General features: G+C 32.5%; 6 protein-coding genes across 13 annotated transcripts; 3 read left to right on the top strand and 3 right to left on the bottom strand.

Moving 5' to 3' along the window:
• Nucleotides 1-15: 15 nt before the first annotated feature.
• Nucleotides 16-7,364, top strand: Qtc (quick-to-court). Of its 4 annotated transcripts, none has more exons than XM_070655722.1 (9): nucleotides 16-226; nucleotides 770-1,068; nucleotides 1,923-2,201; nucleotides 2,458-3,006; nucleotides 3,099-3,335; nucleotides 3,404-3,499; nucleotides 4,187-4,288; nucleotides 5,209-5,406; nucleotides 6,478-7,364. In XM_070655722.1, exons 1-9 carry the CDS (start codon nucleotides 16-18, stop codon nucleotides 6,532-6,534), a joined length of 2,028 nt encoding a protein of 675 aa, XP_070511823.1. In that variant the 3' UTR covers nucleotides 6,535-7,364. The 4 variants fall into 4 exon arrangements, with proteins under 4 accessions (XP_070511823.1, XP_070511826.1, XP_070511825.1 ...); XM_070655725.1 differs by lacking the exon at nucleotides 6,478-7,364 and adding an exon at nucleotides 4,853-4,911 and having other exon boundaries at nucleotides 5,209-5,372; XM_070655724.1 differs by lacking the exon at nucleotides 4,187-4,288.
• Nucleotides 7,365-7,472: 108 nt separating this feature from the next.
• On the bottom strand, nucleotides 7,473-8,904 carry LOC139102083 (large ribosomal subunit protein uL5-like). The gene is made up of 5 exons (XM_070655736.1): nucleotides 8,816-8,904; nucleotides 8,416-8,583; nucleotides 8,183-8,332; nucleotides 7,966-8,113; nucleotides 7,473-7,646 (listed from the first exon to the last, which is right to left on the bottom strand). Exons 1-5 carry the CDS (start codon nucleotides 8,819-8,821, stop codon nucleotides 7,519-7,521), a joined length of 600 nt encoding a protein of 199 aa, XP_070511837.1. The 5' UTR covers nucleotides 8,822-8,904; the 3' UTR covers nucleotides 7,473-7,518.
• A 2-nt stretch (nucleotides 8,905-8,906) lies between these two features.
• LOC139102077 (tRNA (carboxymethyluridine(34)-5-O)-methyltransferase alkbh8) lies at nucleotides 8,907-12,161 on the top strand. 2 transcript variants are annotated; one of them, XM_070655728.1, is made up of 9 exons: nucleotides 8,907-8,923; nucleotides 9,079-9,161; nucleotides 9,306-9,495; nucleotides 9,560-9,791; nucleotides 10,283-10,405; nucleotides 10,503-10,703; nucleotides 10,803-11,182; nucleotides 11,255-11,410; nucleotides 11,565-12,161. In XM_070655728.1, exons 3-9 carry the CDS (start codon nucleotides 9,364-9,366, stop codon nucleotides 12,123-12,125), a joined length of 1,785 nt encoding a protein of 594 aa, XP_070511829.1. In that variant the 5' UTR covers nucleotides 8,907-8,923; nucleotides 9,079-9,161; nucleotides 9,306-9,363; the 3' UTR covers nucleotides 12,126-12,161. The 2 variants fall into 2 exon arrangements, with proteins under 2 accessions (XP_070511829.1, XP_070511830.1); XM_070655729.1 differs by lacking the exon at nucleotides 8,907-8,923 and having other exon boundaries at nucleotides 9,012-9,161; nucleotides 11,565-11,833; nucleotides 12,021-12,161.
• Nucleotides 12,162-12,170: 9 nt separating this feature from the next.
• On the bottom strand, nucleotides 12,171-14,673 carry Rrp45 (exosome complex component Rrp45). 2 transcript variants are annotated; one of them, XM_070655735.1, is made up of 9 exons: nucleotides 14,409-14,673; nucleotides 14,159-14,253; nucleotides 13,848-14,070; nucleotides 13,554-13,771; nucleotides 13,395-13,459; nucleotides 13,232-13,295; nucleotides 12,664-12,791; nucleotides 12,443-12,537; nucleotides 12,171-12,324 (listed from the first exon to the last, which is right to left on the bottom strand). In XM_070655735.1, the coding sequence occupies exons 1-9, from the start codon at nucleotides 14,472-14,474 to the stop codon at nucleotides 12,205-12,207; spliced, it is 1,074 nt and encodes a 357-aa protein (XP_070511836.1). In that variant the 5' UTR covers nucleotides 14,475-14,673; the 3' UTR covers nucleotides 12,171-12,204. The 2 variants fall into 2 exon arrangements, with proteins under 2 accessions (XP_070511836.1, XP_070511835.1); XM_070655734.1 differs by having other exon boundaries at nucleotides 13,232-13,459; nucleotides 14,409-14,660.
• A 175-nt stretch (nucleotides 14,674-14,848) lies between these two features.
• On the top strand, nucleotides 14,849-16,917 carry Pbp49 (proximal sequence element A Pbp49). Its single transcript, XM_070655732.1, has 6 exons — nucleotides 14,849-15,024; nucleotides 15,111-15,329; nucleotides 15,398-15,575; nucleotides 15,750-16,025; nucleotides 16,127-16,365; nucleotides 16,539-16,917. The coding sequence occupies exons 2-6, from the start codon at nucleotides 15,133-15,135 to the stop codon at nucleotides 16,849-16,851; spliced, it is 1,203 nt and encodes a 400-aa protein (XP_070511833.1). The 5' UTR covers nucleotides 14,849-15,024; nucleotides 15,111-15,132; the 3' UTR covers nucleotides 16,852-16,917.
• Nucleotides 16,918-16,923: 6 nt separating this feature from the next.
• On the bottom strand, nucleotides 16,924-20,117 carry LOC139102074 (protein O-mannosyl-transferase TMTC4). Of its 3 annotated transcripts, none has more exons than XM_070655719.1 (11): nucleotides 19,881-20,117; nucleotides 19,683-19,737; nucleotides 19,289-19,472; nucleotides 19,017-19,196; nucleotides 18,484-18,941; nucleotides 18,018-18,401; nucleotides 17,830-17,937; nucleotides 17,592-17,733; nucleotides 17,403-17,517; nucleotides 17,135-17,317; nucleotides 16,924-17,060 (listed from the first exon to the last, which is right to left on the bottom strand). In XM_070655719.1, exons 1-11 carry the CDS (start codon nucleotides 19,909-19,911, stop codon nucleotides 16,924-16,926), a joined length of 1,977 nt encoding a protein of 658 aa, XP_070511820.1. In that variant the 5' UTR covers nucleotides 19,912-20,117. The 3 variants fall into 3 exon arrangements, with proteins under 3 accessions (XP_070511820.1, XP_070511822.1, XP_070511819.1); XM_070655721.1 differs by having other exon boundaries at nucleotides 19,683-19,798; nucleotides 19,881-20,116; XM_070655718.1 differs by having other exon boundaries at nucleotides 19,573-19,798; nucleotides 19,881-20,112.
• Between the last annotated feature and the right edge of the window lie 31 nt (nucleotides 20,118-20,148).

Here is a 20,148-nt window from a genome sequence, read left to right as displayed (position 1 = left end):
CGTTGCGACACTAGGATGAACGGAACGGCTAAAATGGTTCGTTACGACGACAAGGAGTCTTCTCCGCAGCCGGTGCACCCAGGTCAGTCAACTCACGCCAGCGCTATCACGTTTCCCGTAACGCCGATCTTGGCAAAGTATTCTTCTGCCCCTGCTGCCAACAAGGTCACTGCTACTACTGCTAGTTCTGCCCACATCCCAGATTTCGGAACAGCTGGTAGCCCTAGTAAGTATGGAAAATTCTCCGCGTGGATTACGTCGGCATATAATTGCTGACCAACGCTATCATTAGACTAAATTTTCAAGCAATCGAGACAAAATTTACTGTTTTCGAAAATTGATTTGTTAATGAAACATATTAAAATATATTGACAAAATCTTATCCTACAAGTTACAAACTTTAGAATAAAAAATAAGTCCACCACAATATTAATTAAATTTTGCTCTGTGTAAAGAGTTATATAAAAGTTGAAAAACTTTCATCACAAAGTACATACGTAAAGGTAATAAGTCAAAATTTCATAGATAAAATCATTGCATAATTTAATTTTTATTGCTGAAATAGTTTATTCCATATTCAAGAGCTGATCCTTTGGAAGATTATATATTGATTTCTTTAAGAAACTTTTAGGAAACGAGTACCATGTTATTATCTTTTAAAGTGGAAGCGATATACATATATGTACAGATTCTTTTTTACAGTCTTGATTCCACGATTTCATCTCTCGCTATTCAATTGTTAATTATAAATATGCCATGCCATGAGCAGCTATTACTTCGCCACCGCCGTCTCCGCTGGACTCTCGTATTCCGAGGCCGTCGCCGTCGCCGTCGCCGTCGCCGTCGGCTCTGCGTCGTGCCGCGAGCTTGCGCTTGCGCGGCGAACGTCTATATTCACATTATCCGCGAGGCGTTGCTGCAGTCAACACGACCCAGGTCGGCCACCAACACCATTCCCATTGTCACAACCACCTCCTGCCGTCGCCGGAGCAGCATCAACATCCGGACCATCGTATCTTCCCGATCATCACGGAGAATGGAACCGACTCACCGCGACAACGATCCTTCGTGAGTATTAATAATCACCGATCGCGTCTTCTCTCCGAGGAATTGTCACCCGAGGAGTCGCTACGCACTTAGACGAGCTTACTTCGAACTAGCCTCAAAGTTCCCGCACAGTTACTCGATGAGAAACTTTGGTGGCGAAAATGTTTTTTTATTGCATATAAAAAAAGAGCATTAAAAAAAAATACAAATAGTAGCTTTGCAATTCTGAGATTATATTAAAGATTGAATAATTTAAAAACGTAAAACGTGCGAGCACTATTGCTCACCTTCTAAAAGGCCTTTACTAAGCCTTCGACAAGAACTCTGTAAGAGATTCATCTGTGGTTTTTGCGTGTAGCGTATTCAGAATCTCACAATCAGTATGAAGATCTTTACCTTTAGTCTACACTAACGGCGTTTAAAGTTCCGTTGTTTAACGAGCGATTTGCACGTTGAACCACGGTAGTTGGTCTGCCCGCCTTTGCGTGACCGGATAGGTATTCCCTAGACGAGTGTCATTATTTCAAGTATGACGAATATAAGAAATCGTCCAACAGGTAGGCAACTCATTATAAACTCATTCACATATCGATTTTCACAAACTAGAACGTAGGCAAGCCATACCTTGCTCATTTTTGTTTCTATTCTATTATATTTTTGAAATTTTCTACAGAATTGTACAGTATTTTATAGAAGAATAGAAAATACTTGAAAATGCTGCAAATAATTGTAAACGAAATAGTCAACTATTTTTTATTCTAATTTTCTTAAGAACTTGAAATTTTTAAAGATAATCAAGAGATATTAACGAAATAAATACTTGGAGATATGGTTTTTTTTTTTTTTTTATACTGATAAGATGTTGTATCGTTTAGAGTCTCTCATTGACACCGGTGAGGCCGCGACCAGGACACGCGGCCTCTAGAGGAACGACAGCGGGAGTCAACGATGATAGCGATGCTGAGAGCGTGAGGAGTTACAGCAGCGCTTGCAGCACAGCGAGCGCGTGTGAGCATGCCACTTTTGCGTTAAACGGTACCACCTGGTCTGGTCGATCACGAAAATACGTTGTTCACTGCTCGAATTATGTCAGCGACAACGAACAATATCTCACGCCTACTCAGAGAGCGGCTAAACAAGTTCGAAAGTTTCAGGTAATTAAGTTGCTTTTTTTATTTAAAAAAAAAAAAAAAAAATGTACATCTTATTAATATTCCGCTATTAAATCTGGAATCAACAATAAACCAATGAAATTGAAACGGTTTATCACACATATGCACGTGTATTTAACTGAAATTAATTTAAATATTTTATTTATTATTTTATAAAACTTTTTTTAGCATTTAATTAATTTTATTTTATTATTACTTTTTTTATCGTTAAAGTTACATCTTTATTTTGATTATGCAGGCTTTGTTGAAGGAAGCGCGGAAGGAAATCGATGAAAAGGATCGGGAGATTATACGCTTGACGAAGGAGGTTGTAGAATTGAGGTTGTATAAGGCATCTCTGAATAGTCCGGATGAGCGAACAGATAGCAGCGATGCTCTCACCGTGCGCGAAAACAATCCTTTCTCACCGGAATCGCCGAGCAAAGATCTTCCCGATGAAGGTACCGCGGAAAAATCCATTGCTAGTCCGGAAATGCCGGATAAGCGTACGCATACGGATCTTCCTTCATCGTTAGCTGATTCCGGACACTTTGAAGATGGTTCCGTCCATTCGAAAGACTCTGTGTGCCTACCTGAGTCGCAACCAGAGATTACCGTCGGTAAGACAACGTGCCCTAGTACACCATCGAACGATATTGTTTCCGATACAAATCCTGTGACAGCGACGAGTGTAGAACGAGATGAAGAAAGACGTCGATTAGTTAGTCATTATGAAAATAGAATCGAGGATATGCATAGACGACATATTGACGAGTTGCAGGACCTTAAACAGAAGCACAATGACAAGGTTAGTAGAGTATTTTATTTGACTAATTATAACTCTTTGCGTTAAAAATAAACAGCTGGGTGATTTTTCTCACATTATTAACATGTTTGTAGGTAGAAGGCTTGTTGAATCAATTGTCTCAAGTCAATACACGTTACTGTGAGATGCGGCCGGCTATCGATATTGCCGAGACTCGCGCGCGTGAATTAGAAATGGAATTAGAGGCTGTGAAGACTGAGCTTAATGAACAGAAGACGCTTTTGAACGAGCAGGAAGAAAGAAATAAGCAAATGTACCTGAAAATGTATGCCAAAGGTCAAGAAGCCGCACGTATCGAACAAGCCGATCAGGTATAATAAAAATGCTGAATAGTAATATAAGACAAAGTTGACTGACACCGAGCACTTGAAAATTACAGATATTCGTGCAAGCGCATCAATCACCGTCTAAAGTCACCGTCGCAGAATTGCTTCAACAGCTAACTGTCACACAAGCTGAGTTAGAGAATATTAAGGTGAGGCATTATTTATTTATAATCTACGTTAAATTAGGTTTTGGTTTTAACAGTTTATTTCTGCTGATAAATAATATGACAAAAATGATATAGCAGAGTAACTAAAAATTTTCCTCAATTTGTGCAAAATAAGGAATTTTTTATTACATTTAAATAACATTTTTATTATAATTTTTAAACGTTTTAAACGCTAGTCATTAATATCACAGTCTTTTTCAGCGAATTAATAATTTTCGTTATCATCAATGAGCTTCTATAATATTAAATTGCATAAGCGACCTTTACACACGATGAATCTCTCATTAGTTTGACATTTGCATTCTTATTTCCTTTGCTTAATCATTTATTTTTCATTCTATGTAGATAGCATTTTAAAATATAAAGAAATTTGCATAATTACTGACTTTCTCATGATTGAGAAAAAACGAGATTCGCTAGTGATTATATATATGCTAACACAATAACACGTCTAATGAAATAAATCTCAGGCGTTTTTTTTTTTTTTTTTTTTTCGTAATTCTATCAGCTTTTAAATTTGTTTCGCTGTCATTGTTTAATTCATTTGTCACATTTATCAAATTTATTACACTTGTAAGGCGTGTACGTCACATTTTGAGCAATCTCGTAGTTCACGATACTTTTGTACTAACGATGTACCACTTTTTTTGGTCGCCGCTCACACTCCAGGACACAAGTTACTCGCCTGAACCTCACATTTCAGCCGAATGTAGCCAAAGTTTATTAAGCGCTCAGGAGGCTGTTTCTCTCTGGGTCCTTGGCACACGTAAGGTCTGTATCTTAACTCGGCTACGATGTGACGACGCAATTCTCATCCACTTTTTGCCGCCCTTCATAAAGTAGTAATTGTTTGCATATATGAACGCACCGATATTCTATTAATGTCTTTTTGCATCAAGAACTGATATCTGACATACAAATTTAACGTTTGACATGGTTTTATCTTATAAACTCCAAAATTTAAATTAATGTAAATATATATATATATATATATATATATATATATATATGTATAGTTTAGTCAGACACTTTTTATATGACCAATCTGATTAAGTTGTTATTGTGTAACTTACTATAGTTATCTTAGAATGATCATTACTCATAAAAGAGAGTGACATAGATTCTTTAGAAGAAATTTTTATACATAAATTGCCGGCAGAGCGAGAACCTATGATCAGTTCTTGAATAAATAAGGGCGTGTGGAAAAGATCACGATTGCGCTCCTCGTGTCTTCCTTTTTTCTTTACATTTGCGTGAATGCTTGCTGCAACATTGCATGAGGATTATGAAGCACAAACGTAGATGATGGTTTATATTTCTATACGTTACTCTTAGATCGGGCGATGTTATCCAGTGCACTTGGAAGAAACAGCCTCTTATTATCTTCGGGCAATGTAAGTTCTGCACGTGCTTACACAATTGCAGGCCATGCACGCTTCTACTATACTTTCACCGTTTTGCATACAAAATGTATACTATATATTTGAATTCAGATAGTTCAATTCTATTTGATAATAAGACTAAAATGTAATTATAAAGTAATTTTTTAATTATAGGCACATGTCTGAATTCAAATGTAATAAAACATAATCATATGTCCAAACAATTATACACTTTTCAATTGTATACGTATTTTAATGTGACAATTTTAACTTTGTTCTTTAACGAGTACAATATTCTGTTTTAATTAGGCCATGTATAGGCGTATTGTAGAGGCGAAAAGCAGCCAGGGTACTCTCGACCCAGAAATTACCCTGCAGTTCCTAAAATCGGTGATCTACTATTTTCTAACGGATAAGGAGAATCATCAAGATCATTTGAACGCTATTGAAAGTATCTTGGGTTTTACGGATGCGGAGAGACATAATATCGATAAATACTATCGATCGGTAAGAAAATAATATTTTTTTAAAAACTTTTAATATAAAACGTTATATCATTATTGACGATTGATGTCACGTTATATAATTTAACACGCGAATTTTTAAATATATATTTCGAGGTTTCGGTGTCTATTTAAAACAAAAATTTAAATATGTTAATAAATTAATTTTAAACTTAACGGATATTTAATATATGTATGTAGCATAAAAGCGACTTGTTCCTCTCCTAAAGTTTGCTAGCTAGATTATAAAAATATATAGCGCGTAATTTTTAAATGGCTGGCAATTTTAAGGGATAACAACATAATAATTCATATACATACAGTTTAAATTCAATTTGTTTACGATTGTATAGAACATCACTGCTTTACGATGGCCATGTATTGCAAATTAATATCACGCGTATTGCATGACTTGAATGCTCTAAACTTTTAGTAGGTATATACTAATTATCTTGAAATCAAGATATACATATAGTTATTAAAAATCGTATTTCACTCCTTCGATGATTCTAATATACATACAATCATAATAAACTATTCAAAAAATGAGCAAAAAATATAAAATATGTAAATTGCCAAGTCGAAAGTTTATCTTTACGTAATTATTTGAAATGCATGCCCATCTTTATATACCAGTAAAAGTTAAACATATATTTATCTCGTTATTACATGAGAATTTTCAAATATAGATAAATTTATTTATATATTTACTTGTTATAAATAAAGAATTTAATAAAAAAGTATACATATATATTCAGGATAAAAATTATCAGAGTTTTTCTTAATCTTTTTAACTTTTAAAGACAATGATTTTTAAGTGATGATTAATAGAAAAGAAATCCTTTAATTGTACATATGTGCGGTAACTCTGAATTGTCCTGTATATATTATCTATATCAAAGTCTGGTGACATGACGTCCAGATAAGGTAACAATATGGAGACTGAAGGATATATCTTGCCTTTTTATCTGCTCGTAGCTTCAAGTAGGTCGTAAAACTATACAAGTGCAACTATTATTAGTAGACATCGATAAGTACACTTCCTATGTTTTATTATTATTAATTTTTTTTATAGGATACTCTTGTGTATTTAAAACCAAAGAATAATGGGGCAGTTAATTATTACAAATAAATATTTGATTATAATCGAATTTAATGCTTGGCACCAACTATCGGATTAAAGTTACCTTTTTGTTATCGAAGCTCTGAGCTTATTCAGCAATAAGAATATCGTAAAATTAGATATATGTAATTTTCTTTTCGTTTTTATCTTTTTTAATCTTTACATTGTAATCTGAAATTGGTGTTACATAATGGTTTACGATTGCAATATAAATGGAAATTTTTTAGCACTAAGATTTTTGTAACTTTGAATGAAATTAGTCTGAAAAGCGTATGCCTAAGGTGCCAATAAGTATGAATGTTCATAGCACATACAGATCGCTTTTTGAAGCAACGTTCTCCTAATAAATGTTTTGTAACTCAAGAAATACATTAATAGTAATACCTACTATATCAAAACGTCCAATGTCTAAGAAAGGAATATAGTTTCATATATAATGTAAATGCGATCGCACATTTATCTATCTCTGAGATAACAGACAATGTTCATTTTATAATAAAGTTCTTTTTATGTGAACGTTATAATACTAGGCCTAAGATCGATTATAATAAAATTCAAATGTCATTCCATCGAAAATAATGACAAAATCGCTAGAAATAAGTATTTGACACTTTTTGAACAGAATATTGTACAATTTTATTTTACGACGTATTTCCTGCGAATAATTACATATACTTAATACTTAAATTTTTTGTTTCATCTACTACGTTTTATGTTCCTTATTTTTATATACGTATAACGTGATGGGTATATTCTAATTATTTATTCACGTCAATTTTTGTCAATGTTTTAATTGTACGTTATATAGAAACAAAAATTAAATCAATTCCACAGCTTTATATTAATAGTTTTTCTTATTCTAGAATTTCACATAAAATTTTTATAATTCTATATCTGCAAATAGTAAGTTTGCTGTGATAGCGGTTCAGAAAGATTAAAAATATAAGCACTTTGTTAAAATTATTTATTATAACATAAAACATAAAATACATATCACTTCCTTCCTGTAATGATAATACCGTCATATTTTTGTTGGAACCATTTTATAGCATCTTCTTTGGTAAGTCGGTGCTGAAAACCGACTTTACCAGTTTTTCTTCTTCTGTGGGCTACATTAAATCCTACAAATCATGCATTTCATAAATTATAGTTGCATTTCCTTATATGTAGGACTTAAAACTTTGTCTTTTTTAATTTTTTTATTTTTTTTTAATTTTTTTATTTTATTTAAAGAGATGTTTTATCACATATTCTATTAAATATTAATCAACATGTAGTTTCAATTAAGTAACACACCCAGTAAATTTGTGGGCATGAGTTGCAAATATGAAACATTTTCTCTAGCACATTTATAAATAGATAACGTTATAAAACAAGGATATCTAAAATATTAAATGTGCAACGTTTAAACATTCAATATAACGTTGTAAAATTACTGACCTGGACGTCCAAGTACAACATAGAAGTCTAAGCCATAAATCCCAATACTAGGATCATACTTAATTCCTAGATCAATGTGTTCCTGAATGCCAAAACCAAAATTGCCTGTACAAGAAAAGTTTTCCTTTCTCAATTCATATTCGCGTACCTGTAATTAAACAACATATTAGCATTATAACATAAGAGAAAATCATACTTATACGAATGTTTCAGTTACCTTCAAACCACGTTCCAAAATTTCCTCAGCTTTTGCACCACGTACAGTACAATGCACAGCTATTTTTTCATTACGACGGATACCAAACGAGCGTACAGTATACCGAGCTTTGGAAAATACTGGCTGTTGACCAGTCAATTGTTCCAAAACCTATAGGAAAAAGTATTTCACATTTCAAAGATTCAAAAGTTAAATATTTTTTCGCTGAAGCATAACACGTAAAAAGAATTTACCTTAGCAGCACGTGTCAATCGATCACCAGATTCACCTACACAAATATTTAGGCACAATTTCCGGATTCGAACTTCACGCATTATATTTTTAGACGCATCCTTTGGCTCCTTCTTTATTTTTTTACTTGGTTTCTTTTTCACTTTCTTTTCAGGTGCTTTCGAAGAGTCCTACAATTAAAACCAAACCATTAGCTCTATTGCCGACTAGAAGCGTGCACATTAACTTATTTATTGTGATAATTTTGGACATCAAGGATTTAATTTAAAAAATTAAAATTATTAATAATTTAAGATAATATCAACTATTTCTATGTCATAATGATATTTAACAGAGTTTAGTGATGTAAGAGATATATAAAGAATAAAAGCAATGTCTTGACGCCAAAAAACGTATGCTCACCGCCATGTTGAAGAAAACGAGGGACAGAGAACCACAGGGAACTGACTTATCTTATTACTGCCAAACTCGCTATAGTTTATGGCCCTTAAGACTATACACAAAATTAAGGTACACCTACATGAAAATTTCACATTGAATCAATCAGCTGATTATGCTCAATTATGCGTAGCTATGCGAGAAAATGTTTTACCTTATATTTATTTATTCTAATAAAGATTAGATTTTAACATTTCCTTTTTTTACTTTCGTATCTTACGCTACAGCTTGTCTAGGGGTTATGTCGAAAGATTGCCTCGTGCCTCTCGTGGATGTTACTCATTCGATCACGTAAAAAAAAAACATCATGGTAAATTCATTTAGTTTTAAAATTATGTCTCCGTATATCGCGTATTGCATATGTTAACGAATAAATTTGATTTAATCAGTTAGAAAATTTAATTTATTATTTAGTTTTTATTTATTAAATGAGCTAACAGATTTTCTTTTGCAGGATTCATGAGACGACTGTGAATGCAATTTTTTCTTTTTGAGGTATTTAAATATTGAACATGCCTTTAAGTGATGAAGCAAATGTTGTGATCGAAGAAAAGAACGACAAGAAGAGCTTACGCAAACAGAAACGTGCTCATCACAGATTGCTTAGAGACATGAACGTTAAATGTGCCGAACAACCTACACAGGTAAACACTTTGGTATATCACAATTCAGAGTTTTGTATCAATAATAAATTGATATTTCACACAGTACTTGATGATATGCAACGGTGGCCTGGTTACTGGTATTAAGAGGGAAACTTTGCAATGCGTTCTAGATGCTCTAATTTCCAAATATACTTTAATAATGCCAGCAGGCAAGTCATATTGCTTTGTGACATGCAATTCAAGAGAGGATGCAACATGTGTATATAATTACATTCACGGGCGCATTAAACTTCCTGGTCAAAATGGCCCATTATACGTGTGCTATACTGAACCAGGTATACATTATTTCGATATTATTTAAATACTGTTTGATGATTCGTTAGCGTAACGCCACGTTACCCGAGTAGCGGAAAAATTTACTGACGCATCGATAGGTTCCCAATGATAAAGCGCTCCTTTACCGGATTACGAATTTACGTCCCGTGCACTTTATTTCGTCGGGAGGCTCGAAATTAGTTTTATCCTCACACGATACGTGCAGGTGTGCGGAGCGGGCGGCACGCTCCGTCTGCCTTCTCTAACGGGGAAGAAGGGCACGTAATACTGAAAAGTAATCTGCCATGGAAATTGGCAGTGGCCCCGGCACCGCGCGCTTCGATTCGTATAATATGGTGTCGTTAGATACGTGATAGCTGCAGCTGCAGCCGCAGCCGCGATTGTAGAGCGAACGCGCGGAAAAAAATGACTGGGGGTACCGTCATAATTGAATAATTATATATGTAATTATGTTTATAATTCAGTTTTTTGTATAATATTATTTCTTTAGTTTCCACTGTGGACTATGTTGCATGTGATCTTGCATTCCCTCCTGGTCTTACATTAATAGAGAATTTTATAACGGAAGAACAAGAGGCAACTCTATTAAAAACGCTCAATTGGAACGAATATGGTATGATATTGTGGTATATTTATATGATTGACTAATGCAGTTTGAAAAATATAATTTGTGTTATCAGACTTTTTTTTTATTTTTACTGCTGTTGCAGAATTTGTTTCGTCACAACTGAAACACAGGCAAGTAAAACATTTCGGGTATAAGTTTGAATATGGCACGAACATGGTGGATCTCGACAACCCTATCCCATCGATTCCTCAAAACTACAAATTTTTACAAACTCTATTCGATAAACACGGTCACAAGTATACTTACGATCAGTTAACCATCAATAAATATTTATCTGGCCAAGGTAGATCTTAATACTTTGATAAAATTATGTTTATTTCTTAAATATTTTTTTAACAAATTTATGGATAGCAATATTATTATAAAATAATTTTTACGCAAGGTATACCATCACATATTGACACGCATAGCGTCTTCGAAGATACGATATTGTCTCTCTCACTTGGATCCGCATACGTTATGAATTTTAAAAAAGACGATAAAAAAATCGATGTTCTCCTGCCAACTAGATCTCTGTTGATTATGACTGGGGAAGCGAGATATGCGTGGGCACATGGTATTTGTCCCCGTCATAGTGATACAATTAAGACGGAACATGGGATCACAGTGCAAGAACGTTCTACTAGAGTATCCTTCACTTTTAGAAAAGTACGACAAGGCAAATGTTGCTGTGATTTTAAAGAATACTGTGATACTGCAAAACGTGATACTTTTATTAACGCTCAGGCAGCGTCGGGGCTGGAAAGTTCGTATGTGCATAAAGTGAGTAGAAACAATGCACTATAATTTTAAACTTTGCAAATATTCTACTTTATTGAAATTATGTTTTTACAGGTTTACGATGAAATATCTCATCACTTTAACGAGACGCGAAATAAACGATGGCCTAATGTAACCAAGTTTCTCGAAAGTTTAGAAAAGGGAACATTGTTGTTAGATGTAGGTTGCGGTAATGGCAAGTATCTTTGCGGAGATCAAAATGTGTACAAGGTATTTTTACTGCTTATAAATTATTTTTAATGTTTAATTAAAAGAAATATATGATTTGAGATGCGAACGTGCGTCATATAACACAAGAATTGTTTTTCTGCCTCGTATTATACCTTTTCGAACTGAGTATTAATTTTGAGGATTGCGATTTTAGATGGGATGTGATCGTAGCTCTGGGTTGATGGATATATGTCGTAAACGCGGCTTCGAGGTTCTTCAGTGCGATTGTCTGTATTTACCATACAAAGACGATTCTATGGATGCGGCGATCAGTATTGCCGTTATTCATCACCTATCTACTCGAGAACGAAGACAACGTGCCATTTCCGAAATAATTAGAGTATTAAGACCAACAGGAAGATGCTTAATCTATGTATGGGCGATGGAGCAACGCAAAGATTCCTCGGATTCATTTTATCTAAAGTATGGCAAAAAAAGTAAAGAGGCAGAAAGTATTGATCAAAGTAAAATTAATCACGAGATAATTCCCGATTGTCATTTAACGTTACCGATACACCAAAACAGAACGAATTTTACTCACAGTGACATGTTGGTACCCTGGAAAAAGAAGAGCGGCGAAAATTTTCTGAGATATTATCATGTATTCCAGGAAGACGAACTCGCGAAATTGTGCATGGAAATATCCACGGCCCTGATCAAGGAGATGTACTATGATCAAGGCAATTGGTGTGTGATTTTAGAAAAATGTACATAAATCCTGGAATAAAAAAAATGATCTATCTATCAATAATCTAATCTATCAATTTTTCAAATTTATATATTTTAAAATAAATCTAGTCACTATCTGCTAAGTCTATAATTTCTTTTGTTTCCAAAGATGGTGACCTGACAAGAACTTCTTCCCAGTCAGAGTCGTATGTATCTATATCAGGATTTTCTTTTTTATTTGATTCCTGCAAAAAAGAAAAAAAAATGATAAAAATTTATTATATTATTAATACCAATTTAAACAGGTTCAAAAATAATAAGAAAATTAATTCCGTATTGTATATGTTCAAATTTTGTACTTACATTAAAAACTGGTATTAATTCAGCAGATCCTTCTTCACGTTTTATAACATGACTTTTGTCTTCGTTTTCTATTTCCATAAAATTATCTGTGTCATCTGTAAATGTAATTATTTGCTTTAAATTAAAGTATCATTAAAGTTTATGTCAATTAAAAAAAAATTATTAAAAAAATTTTTAATTATATATATAAATGTATGGAAGAAACTGAATAAGATGTGTACCTTCGGCTATCGCTGTTGCATTCCATTTACGTAATTTAATACTTATATAATCGCCAATCGTAGTCGTCAACTTATTCACTTGAATGCTCTCTTTAAATCTGGATATATTGCTGTCGTCTTTTTTATATCTATAATAATTTTTTTAATTGAGAGAATTGTTTCTTTAATTAATGCTTTAGACTTTAAATAATCGTACACTGAAAGACAGATATAGTAGATATGGCGACGGCAGCTAGAGAACGTGACTTTAGCGTCGTGTGCATCGAGTTTCACATGTACCGCATGTATATACCGCGTCGGCCGGATTGCCGAAGACTGATTTCTCCCCGTTCTCTTATCTCCTGCCTCTATCGCCTAGGATTACGTACGCTAACCGCTGTCGCCGCAGAAAACGCTCTATCTGCCCTTCGGTGTACATACATGATGAAACAAATCTTTATATCAACGTAATAAAAATTGTTTTAAATATTTAAATTAATATTATAACTATTAAATTTTACATTAATTTATTAAAATAAAATCACTGTGCAATAAAAGCATTTCGAGAGCAACGTAAAATACAATGTACCGTGACTGCACATCCTTGATTACTGCTTCTTTGATGTGCTGTACCAATTTTGTTGCATAATCAGCTGCATGATTAGAGACATTAGATATGACATCTTTAATTGTCATAGTCTTCGTTAAATAATCGAAATGCAAGCTACAAAGTTCTCTATAAGAGTTCATACCAAGAGTAAGTTCAGCAACACCAACTTTTTCTTCTGTATAAGTGGGGTCCATTATACTATTGCCACTGTAAGTAAAATAGTAATTTATTGATAAATTTTTTAAACAAAAAAGTTCTGTTTCTATCTTATACACATATAAAATTGATTTATCCAACCAACCTTTTGAAAGTTATGAAAGATATGCAGACAGGATAATGGAATAATGTCAATGGCAAAAAATCTTTCTCAGAAGCCAGATGTATAATGACTTCCTCGCCTGTAGAAGTAACATCTGGCCTATGGAAATGCATAAGAGCAGCAAGAGTTGCAATAGAGGCACAATCCACCAGATTTCCATCATGGTTTATTATATTAATGTCAATTCTCAAATTCCATACCTAAATAGAAAAACATGAGAGTTGTAATACATAGAAATATTGTTATATTTAGCAATAGGAAGTGTTTTTCAATAACCTTTTTATCTGCTACAATGCAGAGAGATTCTAAATCTATACACTTTGAATCCTTAAAACATTTTTCTAGCTGCCTGCTAATCAGTATTGCTGCTTCAGATTGCCTACCACTCTCAAAATGTTGTGCAGCTAATGGAGTAAGCTCGACACTTATGCGTATCATACCTTCGTTGGGACGAGACGTTTTTGGCTGTTGTATATCGCATGATACTTGCGCCACTGCTCTGCAAACAAAATTTTTTTTTTTTTTTTTTTTTTAATACTTTATGTACTTATTAAAAAATAATTAAAATGTCGTTTAATAAAATTTACCTAGTATGTCCAAGAGAAACCATGCAGCATCCCCAATTAGAGCCAAAATTAATCTTCACCGGTCGTGGCTCCAATAACTTTCGGCCGTCCAACCTCTAAAATGTAAAAAATTTATTGTAAATTTCATTATTATCTTATAAACCTATATGAAAAAATTTTAAACATATTCTAAAAATTGTATAACGTAAATAACGTAAATCAAGAATAAACTTTTAATTAATAAATTTATAAAAAAGGTAAGAGTAATTACCGTTTCTTCTTCTATGCATTTGTTTACGAAGTTTCGTTCGCAGTTCGTAAAAGGTATCTCCTTCATCTTTTAAAATTTTTCTTTATAATAAGAAGGCATTAAAACTTGTATTAGACACGATCATTAATTTACAATTATATAATCTTGTTGAAAACAATAACCTATAAACAAGTAGGACACCGTACGTCTTTGACGCACTCGAGTTCTCTGTCGAAAGAGGCGTCAGCTATGAAGCAGAAAGCCCAACTCGGAATCGCGGCTTCCACGTGTTCAGATACAGAGGCTCGTTCGTGTGAAGCTAGCGCTTCGGCTGCCGTCGGATAGAAAAAAAGACCAGAGCTATACACCGAGAAGCGGATCTGCGATAACTTGCCGACGACGCCGCAAAAGAGTAGGACAGACAATGTATAGCTCTGGCCTTTTCCTCTATCCGACGGCAGCCGAACCGCTGGCTTCACACGGACGAGCCTCTGCATCTGAACGCGTGGAAGCCGCGATTCCGAATTGGGTTCTCTAATTTCAGGTGTGATGGTTCTTACAGGATAGGTCTTAGGTGTTGTTTATCTTTTCTCTCCAAAGAAGTTTGCTGTATTAAAAGAATACATTTTTACAAAACGTAATTAGAATACTTTAATTAAGCTAAATACCTGTTATATTTAACCATAAATATTTTTTATCTTTAATTTTTCTTCTTGGTTTTAGATAAAACCTATTCGCAAGGATAATGGATAAAATATATAAAGTTTACAATCGTCAAGCCTCATCAAAGATTTCCTTACAGAATTATTTTGAAAAATATAGCAATTTAATCCAATCATTAAAAAATTATGATAATGATCAACTTGATGAAGAGAAGATTTTTAAACTTATGGATACTGATCTTTCACAAGCAAGAACACTTTTAATAAAACAATATTGCAGGTATCTTTCAATTTGTAATAATCTTTTTTGAAAAAAATTAATGTTTTATATTAGTATGTCTTTTACAGCATTGATAACTTAACATTGCCAATAGAAGCTGTCAAAGATGAAAAACAGGATAAAAATGGGCATGTAAAATTACCTGAAACAATCTCAGATAATGTACCATTGGAAACACTTAAAATATTAAAAAACTTGTCTAAGGAAACTTTACATAAGCCAAGAAATCAAATTGGCACTTGTATTGTAAGTAGTTATTTCCATGAAACAGATATTAAAATATCCAGGATAATGGAAAAATTTACTAAAATCCACTTATAATTGTTTAATTATTATTTTGGAGTCAATATATTATATAATGTATGTATTATTGATGTAAGGAATCTATAACATTAAAGTAATTAAGTTTTTTTTTTTTAGAACTATCCAAAGTCTACAGTTATTCATAATACTTCTATGGCAAAGCCAGGAAAGGATTTTTTAGTTTACATCAGAGTATATGAGCCATTTAAAAGCCATCCTCGTTCTTTTAAGTATAAAACGGGTATCCCAGTTCTCAAACTCAAAAGTGTCATATCAATATTTGGATGCCAGACTCTTTATCAATTACGTCAAAAGATCATATGTCAATCTGATTTATCAATTACAAAGGAAATTAGTGAAAAACCTCACCAGAAACTTGAACCAATGGCAAAAGTAACTATTTTCTTTCAATTTAAAACCTTACTTATTTTATAATTTGATATATGTGTGGTTTACCACATTAAAAAAATTATATTTTGTTTACTATGTTATAGACCGTCTACAAATCAGGATTTTTTTATATTGAAGATACATTTTACAACGATACCAGTGACCCATTAAATGTTGATTACAGTAGTACTATACTAGAATGGGCAGAAGCTCGTGGTATAGGTCCATTTAAAGTCGATACTATGAACACTCAAATAAAATCTCTTTGTACAAAGTTTGGTTTTCCATGGGTGTATCAACATCAGGGTTCCTGTGAACATTTAATTGTATTAAGTGATGCCAGGTAACTTTTGTTAACATTATTTAAAAAATTATTTTACAACTTCTATCATTTTTTATTATACATTATTAAAAGCAAAATCGTAATAAAAAAGTAAAAACAATACTACTACAGAGTTGAAATGCATTATAAATAAAGCCATAATATTAATTACTAACGAATTATTTTTGTCATAGATTGGCGAATATGGATGATGAATTAATGTTATGCTCTTATCCAAGAATAGAAAGAATAATACCCCCTTCTGGAAAAAACTGTATCTATTGTGGAATATTTAATGTACATTGGATTGTAATGGATCACGATAGAATACCACACGACGTAAGTTACTTTTGTAGTAACTGTTTTATATCCTATAATTATGTTGATGGTAAAAAAATAGGAAATTTTAAAGCGTATAGCTATCCCTGTATACCAAACTTAATGTTAAGAATGGAAAATCATTCAAAATCTAAAGAATCTGTAAAAACTAAAAAAGTTAAACATTAAAGCAATATAATGCACACATTGTATAACATAGTATTATGAATAAATTCAAATATGTAAACAAAATAACCAAAATTATTTTATTGATATTTTTAATGTATACAGTCTTTTTAAATTTTCTTTTGCACTATGTAAATCCGGTTTTAACTGTAATGCTTTTTTATACATATCTTCTGCCACACTTAATTTGTTCCAACGATGATATAAAACACCTATATAAAACAGTTTTATAAATTATTTTAAATTATTCGTATTTCATGAGATATCCATGAATTTCTAGATATACCTAAATTCGCATAAATTATAGGATCCGTAGGATCCTTTAATATCGCACGTTTAAATTGGATTTCTGCATCTTCGTATTTTCCTTTTTTTCCCAAAATATTAGCAATATTAAAATAAATAGGCGCATGATTCGGAATAAATTCCAAAGCTTTATTTGCCACTTTCAATGCCTCTTCTGCCCTACCTAAAATTATAGAGCATTTCTTTAAAAATATATTATTTAACGCCGTCGTATTTATTATATAGAAAACATTAATTTAAATACGAACCTAAATCATCTAATAATAATATCATATTCGTCCACGCTCGTTTATGTGTAGATTTTTGTTTAGTCGCATTTATCCACGCTTTCAACGCTTTATCGTATTGCTTTCGTTCCAAATACTATTTATATATTTGTAATTAATAAATGGTAATTCAGTATTTTCAAAAACAGATTAAAATTATGTAGCACTTACTAATACACCTAGATTATAATAACAATCTGGATAATTTGATCGATACTGCAAAGCCATGAAATAGTTCGCTTCTGATTCTTCGTATCTTTTCAATGCTGACTGAACTATACCTAAATTCATCCATGCCGTAGAAAAATCCTTCCTAAAATTACATGAATAAATAAGATATTTGTAAACAGATTCAACTGTTTATCCCTCATAGATAATAACTAGTTATTAAATATTTAACCAAACTTACTGTAAATTAACAGCTTGTTTAAACAAATTTGTAGCTTCCAAAAGCTCCCCATCGTCTTTGAGTAAATTACCGAGATTGTTCATGGCTTGAGCATATTTTGGATTTAGTCTATATAGTATAAAGAATACAAATATAGAACACGATAAAATTTCTTAGGAGAAAATAAGATTGTGTACTGTAGGCAATACCGTAAAGCCTCTCGATATTCTAATTTCGCAAGATCAATATTCCCTGCATCTGCAGCATTTTTTGCGATATTGTAATGTACTTTTGCATTCAACGGGCATACATCTAATGCCGATTGAAAAAGCAGTCTTTCATTTCTCCATTGGCTACTTCTTATCCAAGAACGTACAAACAGTAGTGTAATAAGCATAACGTATGCCAGTAATGATGTTTTAGATAAAGAAAATCGGGCAGAAAGTTTCTGCAAGCCGACAATAACCAATAAACAATATCCCGCTGAAGGAATATACAATACTCTTTCTGCCAAAACAAATCCAACGTTAAAGAAAATATTACTGGCTGGTAAAAATGGACAGACCAATACTGCAAGACCCATAATTGTATATCTGTAAACATTTATATACTTTAAAAAAAAAAAATATATATATATATATATACTTCCCTAGTTAAAAAATATTTTTTAATTACCTTAAGGTTTTATCCTTGTGAGAAATAAATATGTACATTATTAACATTCCGAACATGAGCCAAAAAATAATGACTAAAAAAGTTCTATAATCGTAGCCAGTAATCAAAGATACACAGCCCATTGACCAGTCAAAACAGAGCCACATGGGACATATAAGCAACCACATGTTCAGACAATAAATATAGTTATAATTGATTGTACGAAGTAGTATGTTATTCATAAAAGACGCTGGATTATCTACCGATTGAAATGTTGGGGTGGAAAACCCCATAATACTGAACCTTATAAGCAAAAGTGTTATTGCAATGAGAGTGAGTGCAGCAAGTCGCAATAAAATATTTTTATGATTAATAAAATCATTAAAACTTTTATCAGAGTGTTTTAATGAGAGAAAATTAACTATGTCAATCGGGTATATTTTATTTACAATAACTATATCATATATTGCACAAATCCCCTAAAAGACAAAGACAAGCACTTTTACAGTTATATAAAAAAAGTTTAAGCTTAAAGTCACAATTTTGATACTCACAATAGCAGTGATTCCAGTTTCTTTACATAACATTGCCATAGTTATGCAAATAGCAAAACCAGACATAGCAGTCCACATGTGTAATATATTCTTGGTATATATCACACGACTGTACAACAAGATTGATAGCCATGTGAATAAACTACATAATAATTCAGCACGTCCAACAATTCCAGATACCTAATATATGAAGGTACAGATTAAATTATATTATTTTTAAATATATATATATATATATATATATAAACTAATAATTATATGCTGATAATTACAGCTTCTGTATGAATTGGATGAACTGCAAATAAAGCTGTAGCATAAAATGAAGTGCTCTGTTCTTCAGGCCCTAAGAATATGTTGTATACAAACAGAGTCAACAGGCAAATTACACTGTGCAGTATTATATTCACTATATGATAGTCTTGTGAAACCAAGCTTTGTCTTAACCAGAATTGTAATCTATAGAAATAAAAAATAAAAATTGATTTTTATATACTATTTAAAACAAGATAGCAGAAGTATTTTATAGATACATTTAATTTTTGTTGTTTTTTTTTACCTAAAACTAAGGATGGTAAAAGGTCTGTACGATTTGTGACTTTGTCTATGGGACAATTTGATCCCCCAAAAATCATTTTGGAATACATTCCAGATTGGTGTGTTACGTACGTCGTTGTTATTAACGATAGCCTCGGTATCGTCAAAAACGAAATCTCCATCATAACTGTTAACAAAACAAAGTGATAAAATCACGATTATCCAGGGAGAAAGCGATGACGGTACGGCTGAAAATTTACAAAATGTTTGTTAAAAAATTTTTACTTTCACGCGAGTAACATTTGTCTAATTTGTTAAATGGCAATTTACCTGGTAAATGACCCGATATCTTATGTTTCATGATGTCCTGCACGAAAAATGGAGATTACTGCTTCTTGTTCGTACACAAATCGATGATAAACAAACAATAAACAAATTTTAGGATAAAGGCGGATTTCATAGGTTTAACTTTCAGTGCTGGCAGCGTAATCTCTTTTTCTTAATTTCAAGACCCTAGTAACCAAGTTTTTAGGGTAAAGGTACTATTACATACATCCGACAACGACATTGTCGGACGTAGCAATTGGTTAAGAGATAG

The sequence above is a fragment of the Cardiocondyla obscurior genome, linkage group LG04 (genome assembly GCF_019399895.1).
Source record: "Cardiocondyla obscurior isolate alpha-2009 linkage group LG04, Cobs3.1, whole genome shotgun sequence".
Lineage (NCBI taxonomy): Eukaryota > Metazoa > Arthropoda > Insecta > Hymenoptera > Formicidae > Cardiocondyla > Cardiocondyla obscurior.
Note: the sequence above shows the minus strand (reverse complement) of the source record. Positions and strands in the feature narration are given on the sequence as shown.

Coding starts and splice junctions, on each gene's coding strand:
- LOC139102077 (XM_070655728.1), top strand. CDS start 9,364: ATGCCTTTAAGTGATGAAGCAAATGTTGTGATCGAAGAAAAGAACGAC. Junction 10,406..10,502: donor GCTCAATTGGAACGAATATG/GTATGATATTGT, acceptor CTGCTGTTGCAG/AATTTGTTTCGTCACAACTG. Junction 11,183..11,254: donor AAAGTTCGTATGTGCATAAA/GTGAGTAGAAAC, acceptor ATGTTTTTACAG/GTTTACGATGAAATATCTCA.
- LOC139102074 (XM_070655718.1), bottom strand. CDS start 19,911: ATGAAACATAAGATATCGGGTCATTTACCAG. Junction 18,942..19,016: donor AAACTGGAATCACTGCTATT/GTGAGTATCAAA, acceptor TTTGTCTTTTAG/GGGATTTGTGCAATATATGA. Junction 18,402..18,483: donor CACAAGGATAAAACCTTAAG/GTAATTAAAAAA, acceptor AAATGTTTACAG/ATATACAATTATGGGTCTTG.
- LOC139102083 (XM_070655736.1), bottom strand. Junction 8,333..8,415: donor GATTGACACGTGCTGCTAAG/GTAAATTCTTTT, acceptor TTTTTCCTATAG/GTTTTGGAACAATTGACTGG. Junction 8,114..8,182: donor TTTTGGAACGTGGTTTGAAG/GTAACTGAAACA, acceptor GTTTAATTACAG/GTACGCGAATATGAATTGAG.
- Rrp45 (XM_070655734.1), bottom strand. CDS start 14,474: ATGAAGGAGATACCTTTTACGAACTGCGAACGAAACTTCGTAAACAAA. Junction 14,254..14,408: donor AATGCATAGAAGAAGAAACG/GTAATTACTCTT, acceptor TTTACATTTTAG/AGGTTGGACGGCCGAAAGTT. Junction 12,538..12,663: donor TGCAACAGCGATAGCCGAAG/GTACACATCTTA, acceptor TTACATTTACAG/ATGACACAGATAATTTTATG.
- Pbp49 (XM_070655732.1), top strand. CDS start 15,133: ATGGATAAAATATATAAAGTTTACAATCGTCAAGCCTCATCAAAGATT. Junction 15,576..15,749: donor ATCAAATTGGCACTTGTATT/GTAAGTAGTTAT, acceptor TTTTTTTTTTAG/AACTATCCAAAGTCTACAGT. Junction 16,026..16,126: donor AACTTGAACCAATGGCAAAA/GTAACTATTTTC, acceptor ACTATGTTATAG/ACCGTCTACAAATCAGGATT.
- Qtc (XM_070655722.1), top strand. CDS start 16: ATGAACGGAACGGCTAAAATGGTTCGTTACGACGACAAGGAGTCTTCT. Junction 1,069..1,922: donor CACCGCGACAACGATCCTTC/GTGAGTATTAAT, acceptor TGTATCGTTTAG/AGTCTCTCATTGACACCGGT. Junction 3,336..3,403: donor GTATCGAACAAGCCGATCAG/GTATAATAAAAA, acceptor TGAAAATTACAG/ATATTCGTGCAAGCGCATCA.